General features: G+C 42.6%; 1 protein-coding gene across 4 annotated transcripts in view; it reads right to left on the bottom strand.

Moving 5' to 3' along the window:
- The window catches only part of EML1 (EMAP like 1), a 124,994-nt gene that overhangs the window by 64,026 nt on the left and 37,009 nt on the right, over positions 1-23,959 (bottom strand). For all 4 annotated transcript variants that reach the window (XM_088024999.1, XM_088024998.1, XM_088025001.1 and 1 more), the window contains exon 2: positions 9,862-10,044. In XM_088024999.1, coding sequence (XP_087881125.1) covers positions 9,862-10,044 — 183 coding nt within the window. The remainder of the gene's footprint in view (positions 1-9,861; positions 10,045-23,959) is intronic.

The following is a 23,959-nucleotide window of genomic DNA, read 5'->3' on the forward strand; positions in this document are numbered from 1 at the left end:
CGACGGGAGGCTCCTTAAGGAGGCATGCCTCCACAGAAGGTGTTCAACAGGGATCTGTGGATCACACCACACTGAATTTCAAGAACAAAAGCCCTGCTTCCAAGAGAAGGCATTATGTTACCATTTCTGGGTCATTGTGAAATTTTAATTTTTTTCTTGAGTCATAATTTCAAAGTTCAGTCTCCTAATAACCTAGTTCCGTCCTTCTCCCAGAAGGGGAATTAGGACTGTAGAAGCCCATGAAAGATCAGCTGTGTGCGGCAGGCTCTCTGACCGGGGCTAACAGATGTGTACGTTAAGCTATGACAGAGGGCGCCTGGGTGGCTCAGTCGTTAAGCGTCTGCCTTCGGCTCAGGTCATGATCCCAGGGTCCTGGGATCGAGCCCCGCATCGGGTTCCCTGCTCAGCAGGAAGCCTGCTTCTCCCTCTCCCACTCCCCCTGCTTGTGTTCCCTCTCTCGCTGTGTCTCTCTCTGTCAAATAAATACATAAATAAATCTTAAAAAAAAATTAAGCTGTGGCAGAGCATCATCAGAAGCAAACAGAATCCTTAAAGCTCTGATGAGAAACCATGAAAGAAAAACCGAGGATGGGGCGGGGGCCCAGTGACCGCCCTCGGAGTGACGGGGAAGGTGGAGAGATCTGTTAGGGCTACACGCCGATCTGGGTAACATCCCCCGGGGTTCCTCACCACTGACTTTGTCAATAGCACAGCAAATGCCACCAAAATGCCTTTAACTAAGTGCCTATTGTGCACATGACACCTCAGCAGGTTGCTTCCGTGTTTCCCCATCTAGATGTGATTAGCCACTCAAGGAAAAAAGGCGGCCACCATAAAGGGAAAGTTCTGGAAGAAAAAAATGCCCCCTGGTGTCCAGTGTGAACGAGCACTAGCCTGGATTGGGAGGGCAGGAGGACACAAAAGCCGCTACAATGAGTCATTTTCAGACAAGTGATCTTTAAAACTGTGGAAGAGAAATAGCACAGGGAAAGGTTCAAACACAATTTCCCGCTCATCAGGTGCGAAGATAAATGACTCCTTTGCCTCCACATGACACTAAGAGATGAGACATTCTTCTGGTTCATAAAAGGGATTTTTAAAATAACATTTTAATTGTTCCTAGGGGCAAAACGTAGACCCACGGCACGAAAGAAGGATTTCTCAAATAAAAGGAGAATGAATGATAAATGGTGTGTGTTTAGAATGCATTCATGGGAGCGGTATCAGGACGGCTGGAATCTCAAATCTCAAGGGAGACTGAGAAGCACAGAGGACTGAAGGGCTCAGACGGGACTGGCCTCACTCTCAGTTCGGCTTACTTACGGAGCCTCGGAGAAGTCACCACCTTTCCAAGCCCCAGCTTCTTTGTGAAATACGGGTAACAGCGGCCAGGCTGCAGGGCGCTGCAAGGATCAGGAATGAGCAGTGGGAGTTGTTAGCGGCATGTCCAGGATGCTGCAGGCACACGAGAAGTGGGGGCTCTTACCCTATGGCTACATCCAGATGATGAAATGCTTTTGGACATCAGGGTGCAATCGAGTCCCCAGAACGCGATGTGAGTAGAATTAGTGTAGCGTGTCAGTTACGTTCAGAGGCACCTACGGTGGAATCAGACCCACGCGAGTGTCCTCAGCCGCATCCAGCACACCCAGGGACGGGCAGAGGGAGACACCTGGCAAAGTGAGGGTGGCAGGGGAGTGTAGGCAGGGGCAGGACCTCAGGTCTGGGAGTGAAGGCCAGAGCTCTAGGCCCAGTGTGTCCCCAACTGGCAGTGTGACCGTAGGCCCCATTTTTAGTCCAAATGCGCTCTAAGGATGTCTCTCCCCACCCTGAAATCAGATCCTAATTCATGCGGGAAGAGTGTGCTGAGTTTCTATGACTTCGCCACCCTGAGTCAGTTCATAGACAAACTCGACAGTCCACCAGGGAGCTGAGCCACGAGGCTGAAGGGGACAGGCCCTTGGTCCAGCCACATGTGCCGGACTGATGGCTAGTAGTTCCTTGGCATACTCATTCATAGAAGGTCCTCGATAAACTACCAGGAGTTAAATTTCCGGCAAAATGACTCCACAACATGGTAGCTGAAAATCTCTGGCTCTAACAAAAGTATTCGCAATCTCAGGTCTAAAACATTCACAATTAAACCTGAAATAAATTTTTTTCAATCTTTCTAGGTGGTAGGATTGGAATATCCAGACTTTAAGAACTGTGATGACATATTTTCAAAACTAGAGTTGATATAATTACAGAAATTTGAGTATAGCTCGCTGAACCTACCAATGCTTATTATTATGAACTGTTACAACCTAAAGACCAAGAAACCCTTTTCACTCACATCATAGTAATAACTCAATGTGCAATATTTGATAAGTAAAACATCCCATTAGGTTTTGAAATAAACTTAATTATGCAAAGCATGACTGTGTATGTGGTTATGTGGAGAAATCCAAAGTTTAATTTTAGCATATCTGACCACTATGAATCTAGAATTCCTAATTATCCATGTATTTTATTTATTTATTTTTTTTTAGAGAGAGGGAGAGAGAGAGAGAGAGAATCCCAAGCAGGCTCCATGTCCTGCGCAGAGCCCACCACAGGGCTCCATCTCACCACCCTGACATCATGACCTGAGCTGAGATCAAGAGTTGGATGCTTAACCGACTGAGCTACCCAGGTGCCCCAAACTGGAAGGAATCTATTTATAGGCTTCATTTATTTTTTTTAAGTAGGCTCCACACCCAGTGTGGACCCCAATACAGGGCTTGAAGTCACGACCCTGAGCTCAAGACCCCCCTAATTATCCATTTCAAAATTTATGAGATGTCCACGTTTGGAACTGGAAGAGGCAAACTGTGTCCACTATGCTGCGAGACAAGTGGGTAATTACTTAAGTTCTGTGGAAGATCCCGCCACTGACACTCAGCAAAGTCACACACACTCTCATCCTCTGATGGGCAATCCCGCTTCTAGGAATCTGACCTAAAGACATACTGGCAACAACGCAAAATGCCACATGCACAAGGTCAACCACAGCGGCATTACCTGTAAAACAAAAGACCACCCACAGGGGATGCTGGAGTCAACTGCGGCGCATCCCCACTGTGGCGCGTGCTATAAGAGTAGTAGGGAAGATCTCTCTACCCCGCGGTGGAAAGAGCAAGTACAGAACTGCTTTATCTGCTCTGCAGAAGCCTGAGGACATTCAGCAGATTTAAAATCTTAACTCTTCTTGTATGTTTTTTTAAAAGATTTTATTTATTTAAGAGGGAGAGAGAGCACAAGAGCACAGCGAGGGGGACGGGCAGAGAGAGAGGGAGAAACAGGCTCCCCGCTGAGTAATGAGCCCGATGTGGGGCTCGAACCCGGGACCTTGGGACCATGACCTGAGCCAAAGGCAGATGCTTAACCAACTGAGCCACCCAGGCGCCCCTCTTCTTATATGGTTTTAAAAAGTTTTTTAAATGATCAGACTACACATGAATCAAGTTTTAATAGAGCGTTGGCAGGTAGATGAGGCTCTCTCTGGTATCACGGGTTATTTGAATTCCTGGGCATTGGTCTGGTAATACAAGAATCCTCTAATGCTGAATAGTCAATATAATGGAAATATGTATGGGCAAAAAAGACATTAATGAACTGATTATGGAAAGTCATTTATTAGCAACCCGAATGTCCATCACCTGATGAACAGATAAGCAGTATGTTGCATCTCTATGCACCAGAGTATTATTCAGCCATCAGAAGGAATAAGGTATTGACACCTGCTATGACACGGATGTACCTTGAAGACCTGCTAAGTGAGAGAAGACAGCAGCAAAAAAACCACATACTGCGTGATTCCTTTTATACAAAATGTCCACAACAGTCACATCCGCAGAGACAGTGGATTGATGGTTGCTAGCGAAGGGGGGGCACGGGGGGCATGAAAGGGGGTAACTTTTGGGGTGATGACAATGTTCTGAAATTAGAGAGTAGGGATGGCTGTACAACTTTGTGAACCATACTAAAAACAGTTTAAAAGGTTGAATTTTATGTTCTGTGAATTATATCTCAACAGGCTGCTATAAAAAAGTCATTCATTAGAAAACTGGAAAAATCTGAATGCTGACTTGATATTAAGGAATTACTTTTTAATAATAAATTTGTGATAAGGGTATTATGGATTTTTTAAAAAGAGAATCCTTATATCTTAGAAATATATACTGACATATTTATAGATAAAACAATACAATGTCTTGGATTTGCCTTAAAATAATCCTAATGGGGTGAGGGAAGTAAGTCATAGGGGGCAATGTGTTGATAAATAATGAAGCCAGGTAAAAAATAAAAGGTATTTTTCTTTCTACTTTTATATACATTTGAACATTTCATAATATAAAGGTTTTTTTTAAAGATTTTATTTATTTATTTTAGAGGGAGGGGGAGGGGCAGAGGGAAAGGGAGAGAAAATCTCAAGGAGACTCCACGCAGAGCCTGATGTGGGGCTCGATCTCACAACCCCGAGATCATGACCTGAGCGAAAATCAGGAATTGGACGCTTAACCGACTGAGCCCCCCAGGCGCCCCATCATAATATAAAGTTTGAACACAATCCTTCTTAGTCTCTGGGAAACTGAACATATCTACTAAACCTCCTCCATAATTCACTAAATAATGCCTGTCTAAACTGGGGAGGGCAATTAATGGGGAAAATGAGAGAGACTACAGTGTGTTCTGTCTTAAAAAAACGCAAAAGTTATGTTCTGTAATAGAGCCATCTGTAAGGCGAAAGACAAGGAGAAAGCACAGTGTAAGAGAGAGGGACACAAACTGCTAACTGCAGTTAACCAGGATAAAGAACTAATTATTTGTTAATTTCATTCATTGCAGAGAGCTTAAAATTTTAATTTGTTACTTGTTCCTCTCTAATAAAATTTGTGAAGGGACCATACATAGTATTTCACACAATCATGTGCCAAATATGACCTATGCTATTTGGGACGCTTTGCAAATCAAGTTAAACCTTGAGAAGAGAACCCTCATTTCAAGTCCTTTGGTTACTCATTTCCTAAATATTTGGTTTGATTTGAATAATGCGAATTTAAATAATACTGCTGAGCAAAGCAACATAGATGGTAGAAAGAAGGCATGTCCAGCCAGGCCCTGGGGGCCAGTCCCAGATTTGTGTGACCTGGGGTAAATTATCCAGTCTCCTAGAGGCTGTTTTCTCATCTGTAAAATGGGCATGATAGCACCTACCTCCAAGAACTGTGGAGAGGGGAAATGGGCTCATATATCCAAAATGTCTATTGCAATGTCCAGCACCCAGCCAGTCAATAAATGGTAGCTATGAGTATCATTCTGAACATTAGGAGTAAGTGTCAACATAGCAGAGACTATTGAAAGGTTATCTGTAGTCTGCTTTCAACAGCGGTCTCGGAGTCTAAGTCCTGAGATGGGAGGTTTTGATGTCCCAGAACAGCAGGACCCACTTGCATATGAGCATCTCTACTAGAAAGTTTTGGTTATATTTAGTAATTTTCTGATCTGTTAATTAATGGGGCTCTGAATATAACCAATAAAAAAGTCTGCAAAAGGTATATTAAAGTTTACAAAAGGCAAGCTGCCGAATTACGGTCTGAACACACAAGCAAAATTTAAAATGATAAATAGGAATTACTTGCTAGTTAATGCATAACAAAGCAGACAATCACAGATACATGGGACAATGACTATATTTTAATCTACATTTCACAGTAAAATCTTATAGCACTCCCCTAGCACTGGAATGGAAATTAGCCATGCATGTACACAATGGGCCTATCAGGAATTTAACTCCAAACCATGATTCCTTGTCTTCTTGAGAACACACGTGAGCCAACTCCAGCCTCCGGACATTTGCTCTGGGCTCTGCTGTTGTGCTCAGTGCAGTGAAGATCAGATTCAGGGTAAGAAAGGAATAATTTTTATTTTTTAATTTTTAAAAAAATTTGTAAAAGATTTTATTTATTTATTTGAGAGAGAGAGAACACAAGCAGGGGGAGGGGCAGAGGGAGAAGCAGACTCCCTGCTGAGCAGGGAGCCTGATGCGGGGCTCGATCCCAGGACCCCAGGATCATGACCCCGAGCCAAAGGGAAACATTTAACTGACAGAGCCACCCAGGCACCCAAGAAAGGAGTCATTTTTGAAACACAAATTTCTTCTCCTTATTACACCAAAGAATATTTAGAAACCAACTAAAAAGTACATAAGAAGAAACGCAATCACAATCCTACCACTCAGGAAAAAAACAAACAAACCATCCGTGATAACTCTCGGTATAGCTCTTTCCCATCTTTTTGTACAGATTTTGTCTATTTACTTGAATTATGCCATATATACAGTTTTTTATCCTGCTCTCAACTCTTAATGCAATGTACAGGCACTTTCCCTGTTGTTACCAATAACACAGACATTTTTAAAGATGACACCGTACTCAAGCCTACAAAGGGCTGCAGTTTTCTAGCCATGCCCCTATAGCTTGCATTCCTTCCATTCCTATCCATTTATCCTCCACCACGCTTGATGTGACAGTGAGCTCTTATTTGTGAAGCGCTCTTCTGTATTTATCCTCACAACAGCAGTCTATAAGGGGGTCTTGTCACTGAATTCTGCTAGTGACCAGTGAGGACTGTCCCCACTCCATCCACAACACCGAAAAAACTTTATTACCAAGAATTTTTTCAATATGTGCCTCCACAAACAATTTGATTCTCTCTTCTCCACTATATGGTAACCCAAGCTCAGAATAATTTAAAAAATGCCAAATCTCCCCATCTGAGAGTCAATCTAACATAAACAAAGCAAACTTTGCAGGCTGAGGTTCTCTTGAGTGAAGATGCATGACAGGGCAACCAGTTCTTAATACTTAGAAAAAAATACCAAAGGCAAAAGGAAACAAGAATAACCAAGTCTGGGGAGCTTAGGTAGAGATGGAGTAACTCCTAAGACCCAGGGCAGTATCACTGGTTAAAAATCCCAGGAGCAGGAGAATGTTGCCAAGGAACAGTGGTCTGAGATGGAGCTCCCTCTATATGAACTCGACGTCCACAGGCCCAGCATTGGATGGGTCGGCCACAATCTGCCCCCTGTCTCAGGAAGCCATGAACTCGGTCTGTCAGTGAATTATTTTCCCGAGACTGCAGTTCTCATTGTTATGCTAGTGAAGTCATACAAAAAATAATAAAGTAAGTCAAAGCTGAGAGGTCACGATAACTTCCTACACACAAGCGAAGTTCTGTCATGGAAAGGGATTAGAATCATGATGGACGGCCTCACAGGCAACACTGGGGCTACTGTGTGGACCCTGCCGTCTACCAGCCAGGGGTGACTGTGGCATAGACATGGCACCCACCATGCACCGTCTATGAGCTGAACCACGCTGAGCGCTTTGAAAGCTCACTGCCCACCAGTGTGGCCTGTTTCGTGGTGGCACAGCCAATCCTGTCACTGGGCAGGTGTGCCCCCAAAGCTTGATACTCACCCACAGCTCGAAACACTGAACCCTAAGCTTTTGACAACACTTAATGTTTAACAATTAGAATGCCGTGTGTCCCGTCTTCCTCAAGTCTGTATCAGGATGGCAGGGCAAAACAATGTAAAGTGTGATCATAATAATAATGTGGCCTTTTACAACCAAAGGAAGTTTGCCTCTAATCCATCTTGTCTGAACGACCCCCCAACCGAGCCGTGGCTACTGAGTACAGCCATCCAGCTAGAGGTGCATATATGCACCCTCACGACTCTCCCCAGAAGGGAAGCAGTGACCCAGAACCTCGGACAGGCCCCCTTCCCCACCTCCCCACCCCCGCTTCCACCGTCCTGTAATTAACTGCTTGGGGGAAACCGTGGCCCATTGCATCCAGGGGATGCCACCCCACTCACCAGCTTTCTTCTGATCTTTGTTCTGTTTCTTGGGGTGACCCCCTGGCTATTATGTTCTGATTTACTTTTACTTATGAAAAGAATATTATACAGAAATAGAGCTCACTATGAAAACAAATTTTTCCTTAGATGAAGTTTTATAAAAACCAAACTCTATTCTTAATCAAGAGAAGAAAACTCCTTGGTAGGTCTCTTGTATTATTTTTTTCCCTAATTTTTTTAAAAACAGAAGTTTTGGAAGTCTCATGTTTTATATGAAGCAACAACTTCGAATATACCCTTTAGGGTAGAGTAGTCATTGGTTTTATTTTTGGAAAGCTGAGCGGGTCAAGAAAACCTAAAATAACCTGGGTTTCTATTTAAAATACCCTAGTCATTCTGTAACTTAGGATGAGGAAAAAACATGACTTAAAAGGATTATTCAAGGGGCACCTGGGTGGCTCAGCTGGTTAAGCATGTGACTTAGGCTCAGGCCCTGATCTCGGGGTCCTGATCAAGCCCCTCAGCAGGCTGCTGAGCAGGGAGCCTGCTTCTCCCCCTCCCTCTGCCCCCCTCCCACCCTTTGTGCTCTGTCTCTCAAATAAATAAATAAAATCTTATAAATAAATAAAAGGGTTATTCAAGAGGTAGTGTTATGTGGTAACAGATGGCAGCCACACTTGTGGTGAGCAGGGCATACAGATATTAAATCACTACGTGGTACACCTGAAACTAATGTAACATTGTGTGTCAACTATACTCAGATAAAAAAAAATTACAAAAATATATAGACATTGCCCAGCATGTATCTCTTCCATGGAGCTGGTGATAATTACCCAGAAGGACAAAGAAACAGATTTCTTTCCACAGATATGCGAAAATATAGCCAAGTACTTGAGAAAAAAGTAACATATGCAACATCAGACAGTACCCTCTCCTGACTCCAAGAAAAACATGGTAACTGTGAAATAATTTGTTAAATCCAAACAACTAAAAAAGAAAAAAAGCTAATTTTAAAGGGACATTTACATGCCAGTGTGATCTCAAATATTTTAATCAAAGGAATTTAACAGCCAAGATGAATTCTGTTTTCTTAAGTTAGCCACAAGGAACAGAAATCCTGGCAAACGATGAGCAATGTATATGGGTTGAAAGCAGACATCAGGGGGACTGACTATGATTAGTAGGACAGAAGCTTTAATGAGGCGTTGTACTTCCAGATTTTAAGAAGAGGGTCACTACAAAGTTACTTCAAACACAAATATTGCTTTTTTTATGTTTCACACATAGGCACCACAGGGAAATGAAATGATGATTTAAATTTGCTGGAAACCCACTAGGTACAGAATTCTGCAGTAGACTACATTCTCCTGGACGGCAGAGCAGGAGATTCGAAAGAAACAGGAGGCTATGCCCAGGAGGAGCTTCCTAACTACAAGGGGGGGGGGGCAGTGAGTGATGAACTTTCGGGTTCTGAGCTCCTCAGGGAAGGGCCTGCCCTCTGGGCCCCCAGTTCTTGGCTCCGAGCTTCGCTGTGGCATAGGATAATTAAGTGTTGGCTGTGCTGAACTGAACGGTAGCAGACAAGCTGAGTATAGAGAAAGAGAGGAGAGTTATCAAGAAGTTTGGAACAGCCTCCAGGGCGCCCAAAGGATCGTGGGGTTTTTGGTTCTAGGTTCTGCCTCGCAAGCTACTTCCATCCCATGATAAACAATTGTTCCCAACAGTCTACCGTGAGTGGTTCTGAGCATTTACTGATCACCTCCACGTGTACACCCCTGGGCTGAACAACTCACTAACATTAAGCCGAACAAACCCCGTCCCGCTTTGTGTGATGATTCTGGCAATGCCGAGACCAGCTCATCAATGTTCTGAGTCTCCGGTCTCTGTCAACGCTGAGGAGTGCATGTATGCACTAGGGGCAAACACCTGCTACGAGACCAAGCCGACCGCTGTTCCTGCACATCTAAGACGCCCACCTTTGGTAGGTCCTTTCCTGTTCAGCACAGCCTGCTGCTCCTCCGTGATGTTCAGCCGCCGAACCACGTCCGCCAGCGCCGATTTGAGCAGCTGGATGTCATCCTCTTGCATCTGGACACGCTGTTCCAGGGAGGCAATGCGGTCTGTCACCTCCATGCTACTGGCAGCCGAAGCGCTGTCATCTGAACCAAAGGAGAGGAACCCGTGACTCTTTAGCACTCCCCAGAGAAATCAGACCAACACCCGTGCAGGCGCACATGGCTAAAACGTATAACCGCTCTTAGGCAGAAACCATGTGGGACAGTGTTTACTACCCAGAACCACTACACCTCATTCTGCTACAGTCTTTCTCGTTCTGCTTGTGCTTTTCACTTCTTTTTAGCTATGAGGTTTTTTTTTTTTTTAAAGATTTTATTTATTCATTTGAGACAGAGAGGGAGAGAGACAGAGCACGAGTAGTGGGGAGGGTCAGAGGGAGAAGCAGGCTTCCCGCGGAGCAGGGAGCCCGATGCGGGGCTCGATCCCAGGACCCTGGGATCATGACCCGAGCCGACGGCAGATGCTTAATGACTGAGCCACCCAGGCACCCTTAGCTGTGGTTTTAATTGTCATTATATTATTGTAACACAAGGCAACGTATTTTCTTTCCTATGATGTCGGAGACCTTGTGGGGGGGGCTAGGGTGTACCCACTTCAACTGCACACACACTGCCGAAATCCACCGCATGGCCTTCTAGCTTTTGTGCTATTGATGCTAGCCGACGGGGTGGTCAGATAATCCTATGACTACACTATCTCCTGAAACCAATATTACGCACTATACGCTAACTAGAATTTAAATAGAAATTTGGAAAAAAAAACTTTTTGCATGATTTCACTATGTACTTAAAGTTAATGTATCATCTTTCCCATGTACAATAGCTTTAACATAGCAGTTATCAAATGGGTTTTGGTCTCAGGACTCCTTTGTATTAGTAACAATTATTGAGGACCACAAATACCTTATTTGTGAATTATGTCCATCAATATCTACTATACTGAAAATTAAAACAGGCATTTTATAAATATTTAATCATGACCTATTTAAAAATAGCAAAAGTATGACATGTTCAATAACACATTTTTATGGAAAACTGCTGTTTTTCAAAACAAAAAGTTTTGTGAAAAGATTGACATTTTGAATATTTAAAATTTTTCTTTAATGTCTGACTTATTAGAAAATAACTGAATTTGTTTCTGCATTCCAATCTGCTGTGCTATGTTATTTTGGTTGGAATATATGAAGAAAATTTGGCCTCATGCTGACATGTAGTAGGAAACGGAAGAAATATTTTAATAGCCTCTTCAGATAATTATGGATAATCTTGTTATTCAGTCAAAACATGATAGATGGTAATGTTATAAAAGTTAGCAGCAATGCAGAATCTAAGACCATACAAATAAAATTTTTTACTTCATTAAAAACAAACAAACAAGACTACACTATGTATCAGTCATGCCTGCTAAGGTCTGGCTACTCGGACAAAGCAACACGAGTAGTCAAATCTGTTTGGTAAGCATCCCCTTACAGCAAAGGCAAGCCTAGTCTCTTGTATAGAGCCGTTAACTGCCAATTCCTTATCAAGGCCTCCCAGGTCCCACAGTCTCCTTGCCTCTGAAACTCATTTCATGTCATTCCTTTCACTCTGACCTTTTGCCACTGCCCTAAGAGTTTTGGTATCTGTTGTTGCTTTTACTTGAAACATCTCCTTTTTTATTTTATTTTTTTGAGAGAGGGGCAGGGGAGGGGCAGAGGGAGAGGAGAGATAGAATCTTAAGCAGGCTCTATGCCCAGCAAGGAGCTCGATGCAGGGCTCAATCTCACAACCCTGAGATCATGACCTGAGCCAAAATCAAGAGTCAGATGCTCAATGGACTGAGCCACTCAGGCGCCCCTTCTTGAAACATTTCTCAATGAGCTTTTTGCATGACCAAATTCTTCTGTTCTTTAGGTGTCAACTCAACCAGAGCCCTTCAGAGACCCTTCCTAACAACCTAACCTAAGGTCGGTACTTGGATCACCTCAACCTTATTTATTTCTTCCATAGCATTACTGTGCTCTTGTTAGCTTATCAGCTACCTCCCAACTACAACGTAAGCATCATGGAGTGGCTTCTGCTTCCAGGTATAACAGACCCCTTCTAGACAGCACCAACCCCCCCTCCTGCCCACAGAAGGCAATTTTAAGCCTGGAAATGATACAAAAAAACAACTACTTGAAAGTACTGGAGAGGAGACACAGGTATATAGACTCTGGGGGGGAGTTTACACTCACTTGGAAAAAATATAAAAGTAAATCCCTTTTGCGTGGCTTCTAGCCACATCTAAGTGGTACACGGAGGGGGTGAGAGTACATGTGGGAAACCCTGTAGCCATTTTGTCTGAAGAAAACCAGGAAGTGAAGTCCAAAAACTGTGAACACTGAGGAGAGTGGGGAAATTCCAGAAGGGAAGATGCCAGAGAGGGATTCCCAAATTCTGCCTATCCCAGCTCTGGCTGGCCCGGCAATTGCATCTGCATGGAACAGACTCAAGTACCGCCGCTAACAGCAGAGGAGTGGTACTCAGATTGGAGGCTCCACCCAAGAAGCAGTTTGCAGTTCAAGTCCAGCCAAGGAATGCAGCCACAAAGACAAAGGAAAGGATACTTCTCAGAGGAAAATAAGAGAAGACAAAATCCCCACAACTTAAGATTTGTAATGTCCAGGATATAATCCAAAATTGCTCAACGTTCTAAGAATCAAGAAATGGAACAGAGTCTCAAGAGAAAAGAAAATACATGGAGTCCAACTCCAAAATGAACAAAATATTGGAACTAACAGATAAGGAAAATGAGATATTTCCAGTGAATGAAAATTTCAACGGAGAAGTGGGAAGCATTGGCAGAGAAACAGAAACAATAAAAATGAACCAAATGGAAGTTCTAGAACTGAAAAATACAATGTTGGGAGTAAAGAATTCGCTGACTGGATGCAGCTGCATGGATGTGATGGAGGAAAGACAAGTAAAACTGAGATTTAGCGGAGGACGTCTCCAGGGTGAAGAACACAGAGGAAAGAACGGAGAAAAAAAAATTAACTAAGTCAGATGGGGATTTGTTAGATGATCTCTAACAGTCCAACACACATGACACTGGAATATAAAAAGAAAGCGAATGAGGCAGAAAAAATTATCTAAAATATAAAGGCCCCAAATATCCTAAATTTGGTGAAGGACAGAAATGTAAAAAAACAAAAACCACCCCAAGGTATATCACGATCAAACTGCTGAAAACCAGATGAAGTGTACTTATTGAAAGCAGCAAGAGCAAATGGACATAGTATATACTGGGAAAGGACCATGAAGATAGAAGACAGTAGAACATCTCTAAAGTACTAAATGGGGGCGCCTGGGTGGCTCGGTCGGTTAAGCGTCTGCCTTCAGCTCAGGTCATGATCCCAGGGTCCTGGGATCGAGCCCTGCATTGCACTGTCTGCTCAGTGGGGAGTCTGCTCCTCCCTCTCCCTCTGCCCCTCCCCCCTGCTTGTGTGTACACACTCTCTCCCTCTGACTGAAATAAAATCTTTAAAAAAAATAATAAAGTACTGAATGAAGAAAATTCAATCCAGAATTCTATATCCAGCAAAAATATCCTCTAACAGTGAGGGCAAAGAAAAAAAATAAAAATAAATGAAAACTGAAAGAATTCATTGCCAGCAGATCAACATTACAAGAAATACTAAAGGAAGTTCTTCAGGGTAAAGGGAGATTATATAAGATGTAAACTCAGACACTCAGGAAAGAATGAAGAGCACTGGAAGTGATAAATATCTGAGTGAGTTCAAGACTTATCTTTTTTCTTGCATTTTCCTGTTAATGTTCTTATAAACCTTTAAACCGTTGAAGTTGAAAGTTATAACATCGCCTGATAGGATTCATAAGTGTGTATATATAAGACATGTAACTACCATAACATAAAGGATGGGGAAGATATGGATCTATAAGGCTTTAATATTTTACATAAGATTTTAATATTATACATTATCAACTATAAGGGACCTGTGAAAAGTTAAAGATGTGTATTGTAATCCCTACGGAACTACCAGAGAACAATGCAAACAAGAATAGCTAAAAAAAAACCCAACAGAAATACTAAATTGAAATTCTATATTCAAATAATCCAAAAGGAGGGAAAAGAGGGACAGAGGAACAGAAAATAAACAAATAGGAAAAAACAGAATGATAAATGTAAACTTATCATAGCAATAATTACATTAAATGTTACAGTAAAGCAATAATTGCGTTAAAAAATCAATTAAGGGGTGCCTGGGTGACTCAGGTGGTTTGAGTCCAACTCTTGATTTTAGCCAAGTCATGATCTCAGGATCCTGAGATTGAGCCCTGTGTCAGGCTCCATGCTCAGCGGGGAGTCTGCTTGAGATTCTCTCTCCCCCTCTCCTTCTGCCCTTTCCCCCTCCCTTGTGTCCATCTCTCTCTAAAATAAATAAATAAATAGGGGCACCTGGGTGGCTCAGTCATTAAGCGTCTGCCTTCGGCTCAGGTCATGATCCCAGGGTCCTGGGATCGAGCCCCGCATCGGGCTCCCTGCTCGGCGGGAAGCCTGCTTCTCCCTCTCCCTCTCCCCCTGCTTGTGTTCCCTCTCTCACTGTGTCTCTCTCTGTCAAATAAATAAATAAATAAATCTTTAAAAATAAATAAATAAATAAATCCTAAAAAAAAAGAAAGAAAGAAAACCAACACACCAATTAAAAGTCCAAGAATGTCAGGAAAAAAAAACTAAGACCCAACAATATGCTATCTACAAGATACACACTTTAAATACAAAGACACAGGTTGAAAGTAAATGAATGGAGAAAAAGACATAGCACGCAGACAGTAAGCATAAGAAGGCTAGAATGCCAATATTAATAATCAGATAAAATAAATATCAAATAAAATATACTACCAGAGATAAAGAGGACCATTTCACAGTGGAAAAAAGGATCATTTTTTCAGAAAGACAAGACAATCATAATAATAGAGGTTTAAAATACATGAAGCAAAATAGAATTAAAGTGGGAAATAGCCAATTCCACAATTATTCCTGAAGATTTTATCACTCCTCTCTCAGCAACTGATAGGACAATTAATTTAAGAAGTCAGTAAAGAAATAGAAAGTTGGAACAGCATTATAAACCACTTTGACTTCCTGGATATGTACGGAAAGCTACACCCAACATTGGCAGTATACATGGTACATTCACCAGGACACATCGTGCTCTGGACCCAAAAAACAGACCTGAATGAAGTTAAAACTAAAAGAGTATGTTCTCTGACCACAGTGGCATTAAATTAGAAATCGAAAACAGTAAGAGAACCAGGAAAATCCCTACTACTTATAAATTAAACACCACACTTCTTTTTTAATAAGATTTTACTCATTCATTTACTTATTTGAGAGAGAGAAAGAGAGAGAGAGAGCATGAGCAGGGAAGGAGCAGAGAGAGAGGGACAAACAGACTCTGTGCTGAGTGTAGAGCCCAACACAGGACTCTATCCCAAAACGCTGGGATCATGATCTGAGCTGAAATCAAGAGTTGGATGCCCAACTGACTAAGCCACCCAGGCGCCCCGAGCAACACATTTCTAAATAATCGTTAAGCCAAAGACAATATCACAGGAGAAATTAGAAAATATTTTTAATTGTATGATAGTGAAAATGTAACATATCAAAATGTGTTGGGTTGCAGCAAAGCAGGTCTTTGAGGAAAATTCATAGCTTTAAAAATCTATTAGGAAAGGAGAGAATTCTCAAATCAGTGATTCTCAGCTTCCACATTAACTAGAAAAAGAGGAGCAAATTAAAACAAAATCAAGCAGAAAGAAGGGAAATAACAAGGAGATGAAATCAATGGGATAAAATATGGACAAACAATGAAGAAAATAAATGAAATCAGAAGCCAGCTCTCTGAAAACATCAATAAAACATAAGCTCCATGACAACAGAAATTTTTTCTGCTGGTCCACTGCTCTACCTTCCCACTATGTAACACCTCTTAGGAACTCAATAAATATTTGGTAAATGAATGAGTAGATGGGTAAGTGGGTATCTCTTATGAAGCAAGCATCAAATTAATTGCTGGGGATATAACAATGATTGCATTAACACAGTTATTATCCTTCAAAAGCTCTCTGTGTAGTAAAGACACAGGTCCACAAATTTCTAAGACAATTTGATAAGTTATATAATTGAGAAATACATAAAGTGGTTAGTGAACACAGAGAAGGGGATACTGATTCTATTTGGGAAAACAGGAGCCAGTAGGGGTTGGCCTTGATGGACAAAATCACCTACGTGGAAAAGCAAGAAGAATAGCATTCAGGCAACAGAAACACTTGAAACAAAAACATGGAAACAGGGAAGCATAATGAGTAGTCAGATAATCATGGCCTTTGAAATTGAAATCTACCATTTTGTAATTTTTGCTTACTGGATATAAATCTGCCGTGCCCCTAAATTCAGGTTCTGTTAACATTATAGGTAATAGATCATTGTTTCACAATCAAACTTGAGGTATGAATTTGCAAATGACCTTTCACACACTCCTCATCTTCCAAGAACTACCAACTCCAATCTCTACGCCCCTAAAATGGGAGATTCATACTGTTTCAGTTGGGAATACTGGTGAGTGTATCTTTTTTTTTCTGGTCTCTCCCTGTGGATGGAGACGTATAAACAACTTTTAAAACCCAGCAGTGAGAAAGCAACACCCCAATTTAAAAACAGGCGAAAGAGTTGAATAGACATTTCACCAAATGGCAAACAGACACACGAAAATGATGCTCGGTGTCACTGGCCATTGGAGGAATGCAAATTCAAACCACTATGAGATATCACTACACAGCTCCTAGAATGGCTAAAATACAAAATACCAACAAAACAAGATGCAGCCAGAATATAGGGCACAGAAACTCTCTTACGTCTCTGGTGGACACATAAGATGGCAGGCTCACTCGGGAAAGCCGTTTGGCAGTTTCTTACAAAGTTAAAATGCACACATAGCTGTGACCTAGCAATCCCGAGTACTTACTAGAGAAATGAACACCCATGTTCATAAAAAGCCTGTACACCAAAGTTGGGAGCGGCTCTATTCATACTTGGTAAAAACTGGAAACAACTCAAATGTCCTTCGACTGGTGAATGGATAGGCTGCGTCCACAGAGTAATAAACAGGAAGGAATTATTGATACCGCGGTTTGGGTGGATCACTCACTATGCTGCGTGAAGGAAGCTAGTCTCTGAAGGTGACACACTGTATCATTGCACCGATGTGACATTCTACAAAAGACAAAACTATAGTGAAAGGAGCACAGATCAGGGGCTGCCAAGACTTGGGGTGGGGGCCCAGCACTAGGGAGTTTTGGGGAAAGATGGAAATGTTCTGGATCCTGATGGTGGTGATAATTACACAAATCCACACTGTATTAAAATACATAGAATTGTCTCCAAAAAGCAGATTTGTTGAATGCTAACATAAAAAATAAAATAACTCTTTGAGAGTCCAAGGGAGATAAGATCTGCCCATTGGCTTTGCTGGTGTTTGGCTTGCGGAGGTTGGTTGCTATTATACCTTGAGATCTCAGCAAAGAAATATTCCAAACTGAATACTTGTTGCTCACTGGAAAGAGACCGTCCTTAAGTTCTACATAACTTCTTGTGAATAGACAGCAGTTCTGTGTGACTTCTCCATTTATCCTTTGACCTGGATAGGAAAGCAAGAAAGCCCCACTTGACCAGGTCAAGCCAAATGGAGGGGAGGAGGGGGAGATGCAAAGGTATCCTCCTCCAGAGAAGCAGGGAAACAGCCGAATAAAATCTTTTAACACGTGAATGAAAGGAAGGAGGGCAAGCCTGTGTAGCAGCTGTTGCCTGGGGGCCCGGGCCATGGCAGACCTACCTGGGAAGGTCTCTGGCCCCAGGAAGAAGGCAGGGAGAGATCTATGGATTGGGAGAAGCCATCGTAGAACTAATTTAGCTGGGGGGATATACTCTAGTCACGGAGAGTCTGGACTCTGGACAGTCAGGTTGCCTGGGTTCAAATCCCAGCCCTGCTACTTACTAGCTGTGTGACGTAGAGCAAATTATTTAATCTACACGTGCCTCAGTTTCCCCATTTGTAAAACAAGGACAACAACAGTTCTCTACCTCAGCAGGTAGTTGTACTATTCAACTAGTTAATGTATGTAGAGCACTTAGGATATATTTTTGCATATGGTAAATGCTTTATAAATGCAAGGTACAATTGGGCTACTGTCACTGTTAGTGTTAATTATTATTACTGATAAAAATCACCAAAGTTGAGTTTAACATTTCCTTCAAGATTCCTGTGTGTGTTGTCTGAATGCTGTTATGCAAAATAGCACTGGAAAATTAATTAGAAATTAGTGTTTGATTAGTAGTATGTGTTTTCTAAGTCGTAAAAGAATCTGGCATATAGAATCGCGCATTTCTAGGATTTGGGGATTGTTGAAGCAGACAGCAGCTGGGAGGGAGGGTGGGCACTGACTGTGGGGGCCAGCACGGCACTAAAAAGGAGTAAGTCGGCTGGAATCACACACCGTGCATTGTCAAGCCAATATCATAACAGCATACGAAGTAAGGCGAGGCAGGCCTGCTCCATGTTCTAAAAACTTACAATGCAAAATAGCATCACTATGGCCTTAGTTTGCTCTAGAGGTGCCTTTCATAAAAGTGCATAGGTCAGACTCTATTTTAATTATACTGCCAAATTTGTATAAGAAAAACATCGATTTTTAATATTTTACCAAAAAACCCCAAAACTCAAAGCACAAAACCCCAACCACTTCAATGTCTGCCTTCAAATACAAGCGATTAAAAACAGAAAAGTCTGGTCAGCTTAAGAAAACTTCTATGTGCAAGACTTGCTGAAGTTGTCTCTGTGACATCATCCCTGTGCTTTGCAAATCCTGCCCTAACCTGCAGTGGATTCTCCTACTTCTGCTCCTCGGCTCATTACTCTCAAGAAAAGACTGGAAGGCTTCTTGGCAGCAGTGTGAGCTGTCTGTAGTTCTTAACCTTCAAAAGGCCAGTGTTGTTCACATGACTCTACAAATTCAAATTCAGCTGGCAAAAAAACGGATTGGCCCAATAATGAAAAACAAAACACAAAGCCTTGTCTAACCAACACAAACCACTTCCAGCCTCGGAATATCTCACAGGATTCCACAGTGCAAGAGGAGAGAGTGCCTCTAAATTCCATCGAGAAAACTTATTCGATTGGGAATCCAGCATAGTAACACGTTAGCAAGTTATGAATTCTAAAATAAGGTTTATTAGAGACGATGGACTCTGAAAAACAAACTGAGGGTTCTAGAGGGGAGGGGGGTGGGGGGATGGGTTAGCCTGGTGATGGGTATTAAAGAGGGCACGTTCTGCGTGGAGCACTGGGTGTCATGCACAAACAATGAATCATGGAACACTACATCAAAAACTAATGTATGGTGATTAACATAACAATAAAAAATTATTAAAAAAAAACAGAAAAAAAAAGTAAAATAAGGTTTGTTCCTGTAGCTCTAAAATCTACCCATGGATGTCATTAAAACAGTGTTAACAACAGAATGGCTTTATCTTTTTTTCAAAATTTTTGCATTCTTGTCCAGCATCATTGCACTTTGTGGAGTTCGGGCGCAGGGGGGGTCGAAAAAGACCATCTTCTTTATATTTTCCCCTCTTGGGTTTTTTTAAAACTTCTGTTTGAACTGGAGCTAGCATCTGGGGCCGTGGCACCTGCTCATGTCCTTAGGAAGGCTGGGGGATCTGTTTACACAGGACAAGTAGAGAGTCCCTTTATCTCGGCATCAGGAAACCATAAGTGATCAGGCTGCGCAAACTGACGGAACGGGCAAAGGGACAGACAAGATGTAATCAGAGGTAGAACCCAACCCACGGTGGTGTGAGGCCCGTAGCGCAGAGGACTTAGCGGGCCAGCTGCTCTAAAAGACACTCTGCATCCTCGGCCAGAGCAGACCTCCGCAGGGCCACGGATCCCAGCCTCGTGCAGCATTCTGTCAAGGTCCAAACACGGCTCAGAAAACTAGTCCTCGGGGAGGCTGACGCTCAGGGAACCCTGCTCTGGACTGCCTGGGCCCCAGGACCCGAGAAAGAGCACTGCCTTGGAGTTCAAACTGGGCAGGGTTCAACGCCCGGGTGTGTCACTTATTAGCTGTGTAGTCTTGGCAAAGGACTTGGTTGCTCCAGCAGTAACACCACCTGTCTTCTGAAGTTCTTGTAAGGATAAATGTTGACTCATACCAACATCTAACACAATGATGGCAAATAGATGCTCAACACAAATGGTAGTTTAGTATCACTACAGTTCATTGCTGTTAGTACTACTGTTTTCTAATAGCAAAAGCAAACACGGACCTTCAGTGAAGTCAGCATTGACAACAGTTACTGTGCAATTTTTGCAAGTACTGTGCAGCGCTTGGTCCATGAGAGAGGCCTGCACTAGAGTGAAAGGGACCATTTCTGCCTCTGGAGCACCTTGGGTCAAGCTGAGGAAATACGACATTGACCTTAAGGTCAGGCAGAGTCCCGTACAAGCTCTCCCATGACAGCCCACAATGAGTGGCCAGAGGATGGACCGAGCATTACATCCACAGCCCCGTCTCTGACTTTACTCTCATGAGAACCTCACCTCACATCAGCTTCTGAGTTTCGAGAGAGGTCATGGGTCCAAGTAGGTCCTACATCGCCCCTGGCAGAAAGGTGACCCTGTGGCCCTGCCCTTACCCTAGATCTTCATGTAGCCATTTGTGGATGTGACTTTTAGGTTTCATTGCAGTTTTACAGTAAAAAGTGGCATAGTAACTTGTCTGTTTTAAAAGGCAAAGGAAGTACACTTTGTCGCTTGTTCATAGGATTCTCTCATTATGTAAAGAGAAACAGTCTCTTGACTCTGAAATGTTGGTGTCTGAGTAATGCTCCTGTAGGTCAAAGGGGGACTATTAATTTTAAAAGGCTAACTTAGAATCTGTCCCCTTCATCTTGAGATGTTCTCTCTTTAATTGTTTTTTACATCTTTTCTTTTTAAGATTTTATTTATTTATTTGAGAGAGAGAGAGCACAAGCTGGGGGGAGAGGCAGAGGGAGAGGGAGAAGCAGGCTCCCCGCTGAGCAGGGAGCCCGATGCGGGGCTCGATCCCAGGACCCTGGGATCATGACCTGAGGCAAAGGCAGACGCTTAACTGACTGAGCCACCCGGGCGCCCCTCTTTTCTTTAATTATTTAAAACAATAAGGAGAACACCAAAACAATAATGCCTGCCCTTCCTCCCCTCTTGGTACTGTCAGATGCTCTACCTTGGGTGCATTATCTCCAGTCCATACAATACTCCCCCACTTAGGTGTTGTCGCCATTCCATAGAAGAGGTTGAAGAAGTTAGGTTTCTCATCCATCTCTTCTAAATCTTCTAAAAATAGAAAGTGGCGCACCAAGGTGAGCTGGAAGGCATCTACTCTTTGCCCCACATGTGCTGTCCATTTAAATGACAAGCATTAATTCCAGTGGGACTTGTGTGGTACTAAGTAAAATATACACAGAATTTTTGTTTTATTTTACCTCTCCTAAAATATTAGACAAATACTATTTAGAAAAATATCTCATGCGGCACCTGGGTGGCTCAGTTGGTTAAGCGACTGCCTTTGGCTCAGGTCAGGATCCCGGGGTCCTGGGATCGAGCCCCGCATCGGGCTCCCTGCTCGGCGGGAAGTCTGCTTCTCCCTCTCCCACTCCCCCTGCTTGTGTTCCCTCTCTCGCTGTCTCTCTCTCTCTGTCAATTAAATAAATAAATAAAATCTTAAAAAAAAAGCTTTAAATAAAAATCACTAAATTTAAAAAAAAGAAAAATATCTCATCAGGTTTTAGCATTTTAGATCATACAAGCAGTAAGGAATAACAGTCTTTCACTCAATAATTTGCAGGCAGACATTTCCTATAAAAGCTGGCTCTCCATTTTATGTTAGACTGACCGTCATACTCTGAACCATTCTAGAGCATCCAATCACAAAAGCAATATAGACACAGTCAGTATAATAAGAAGCCACATGCCCTCTGTCAGTTTCAGGTGCGGATTCCAGCTCTGCTGTCAGATTCGCAGCCCTGTCCGCCACTCCTGGCTGAAGTGCACCAGCGTCATTTTTGCTCTCAGACCCCCGGTTCTCCTGTGATCGCCTGGGTCCGTCAGGCACTCCGAGTCTTGCTCATCTCTGGGCTGGACCTGCCACCTAAGCTCTGACTCTGAAATTCACCACTTCCTAGAAAATTACAAGAACTGACCCTCTCTGTCAATAAACCTATCTCGATGGATGCTCATGCTATTCGTATCCTTGACTTTGAAAGAATTCTACAGCTGTCTTTGACTGATTAAAAATGTGGCCACTGCCTATTGATTAAAGAGCCTCCGAAATCTGGGGAGCAACGGCATAAAGGTCTTTGATGAGTCTTCGGTCGTGAAAGAGTGGTGTTGGAGACCAGAAAAATACACATAAGACCTAATACCCTAAGAAGCATCATGTGACAGGGTTGGAATTTCAGTGACACAGAGCTTAAAGCTAACAGACTTTCCATCCAGTTCAATAAGTGTTCCTGAGCATCCTTCTAGTGCACTGAACACCACGACCTTCCCAACTGTAGCCCGCTCAGTCTAGCAGAGGAGACTGGCCCACAAATAACCATTGCAGAAATAAAGGAACACAGACGAGAGAGCAATTAAATAGTCCCTGCTCCGTCCCCCCCCCCACCCCAAACTTGGCAAAAAGCCCAGCTGGAGATGTAATGTGAGGACCAGACACACCTGCCTCAAAACACAGGTGAGGAAGGAAGAGCAGGATTTCAGGTGAGCTGCTGGGTTTCAACTACGAATAATGAATGAAGAAAAGAGGATGAATAAGAACAATCACTTAGGGGAAGAACAGCCTTGGAATTCTCTAGTTGAGCATTTAGAAAATGGGTTAATTATTTTATTTTGAAATATACTCTAATTTCATTTTGCCTAACCAGAGTTATGAAGCCAACAAAGACTTCCCATGAAGCTCTGAGATTCCCTAAAATCTCTGAAAGGATTAATACTACACACATGCGCACACGCGCACACACACACACACACACACACACACACACACACACACACACACCCCTACCTCTGCAAGTAATTTTGTTTCTTGTTTCTGCCAGAAACTAAAAAACCTAGACACGTTAAGGTTGTTAATTCTTTTTTTTCCACTTTACACTTTTAAAGCAAACGAGAGATCCTGCAGTTGAGCAGAAAAGAAACCCCCAATAATATGTGAAGCGATGTGCTTTAAAACTTGGCCTTTGCTCCGAAGTCCAGCAGTGTGAGGAGCACTGAGGGCAGGAGGGGGTAGCCAGTCCCCGGCACAGCTGGGCAGGGGAAAGAGAAAGAAAAGGACCGAAGGAAATCACACAGGATTGCCAATCCCAACCTCAAAAGGGAAGATTAAAAATATGGAGGTGGGGAAGGGGAGAGCAGACAAAATAATGAGCATAGCATAGAACTTGAAAGAGGTCTAAAGCTGTCAAAGCGGTCATCTAAATTTTATTTTACAAGGAGACTCTTGCAATATTCACTTGTCACATTTGTTGTCCACATCTAGATACCATGTGGTCAGGTCCTAAACGGACTTAACAAAAAAGTATCTAAAAAGGTAGCTTCAATAAATTTTTATTTGAGGGGCGCCTGGGTGGCTCAGTCAGTTAAGCAGCTGCCTTCGGCTCAGGTCATGATCCTAGGGTCCTGGGATCTAGCCCCACATCCGGCTCCTCGCTCAGTGGGGAATCTGCTTCTCCCTCTCCCCCTGATTGTGCTCTCTCTCTCTCTGTGTCAAATAAATAAATAAAAGCTTAAAAATTTTTTTATTTGATATGATGCTTTTAAAACATTTAGCAAAAAGAATAAAATGAAAGCTAACCTCACTATTTTTCTATTAATTTCCATTAAATTCCATATAATTTCCATTATAACATGTTTCTATT

This window comes from Eumetopias jubatus, unplaced genomic scaffold, assembly GCF_037043125.1.
Source record: "Eumetopias jubatus isolate StellerSeaLion01/CBP00866 unplaced genomic scaffold, mEumJub1_p1.0 scaffold_7, whole genome shotgun sequence".
Taxonomy (NCBI): domain Eukaryota; kingdom Metazoa; phylum Chordata; class Mammalia; order Carnivora; family Otariidae; genus Eumetopias; species Eumetopias jubatus.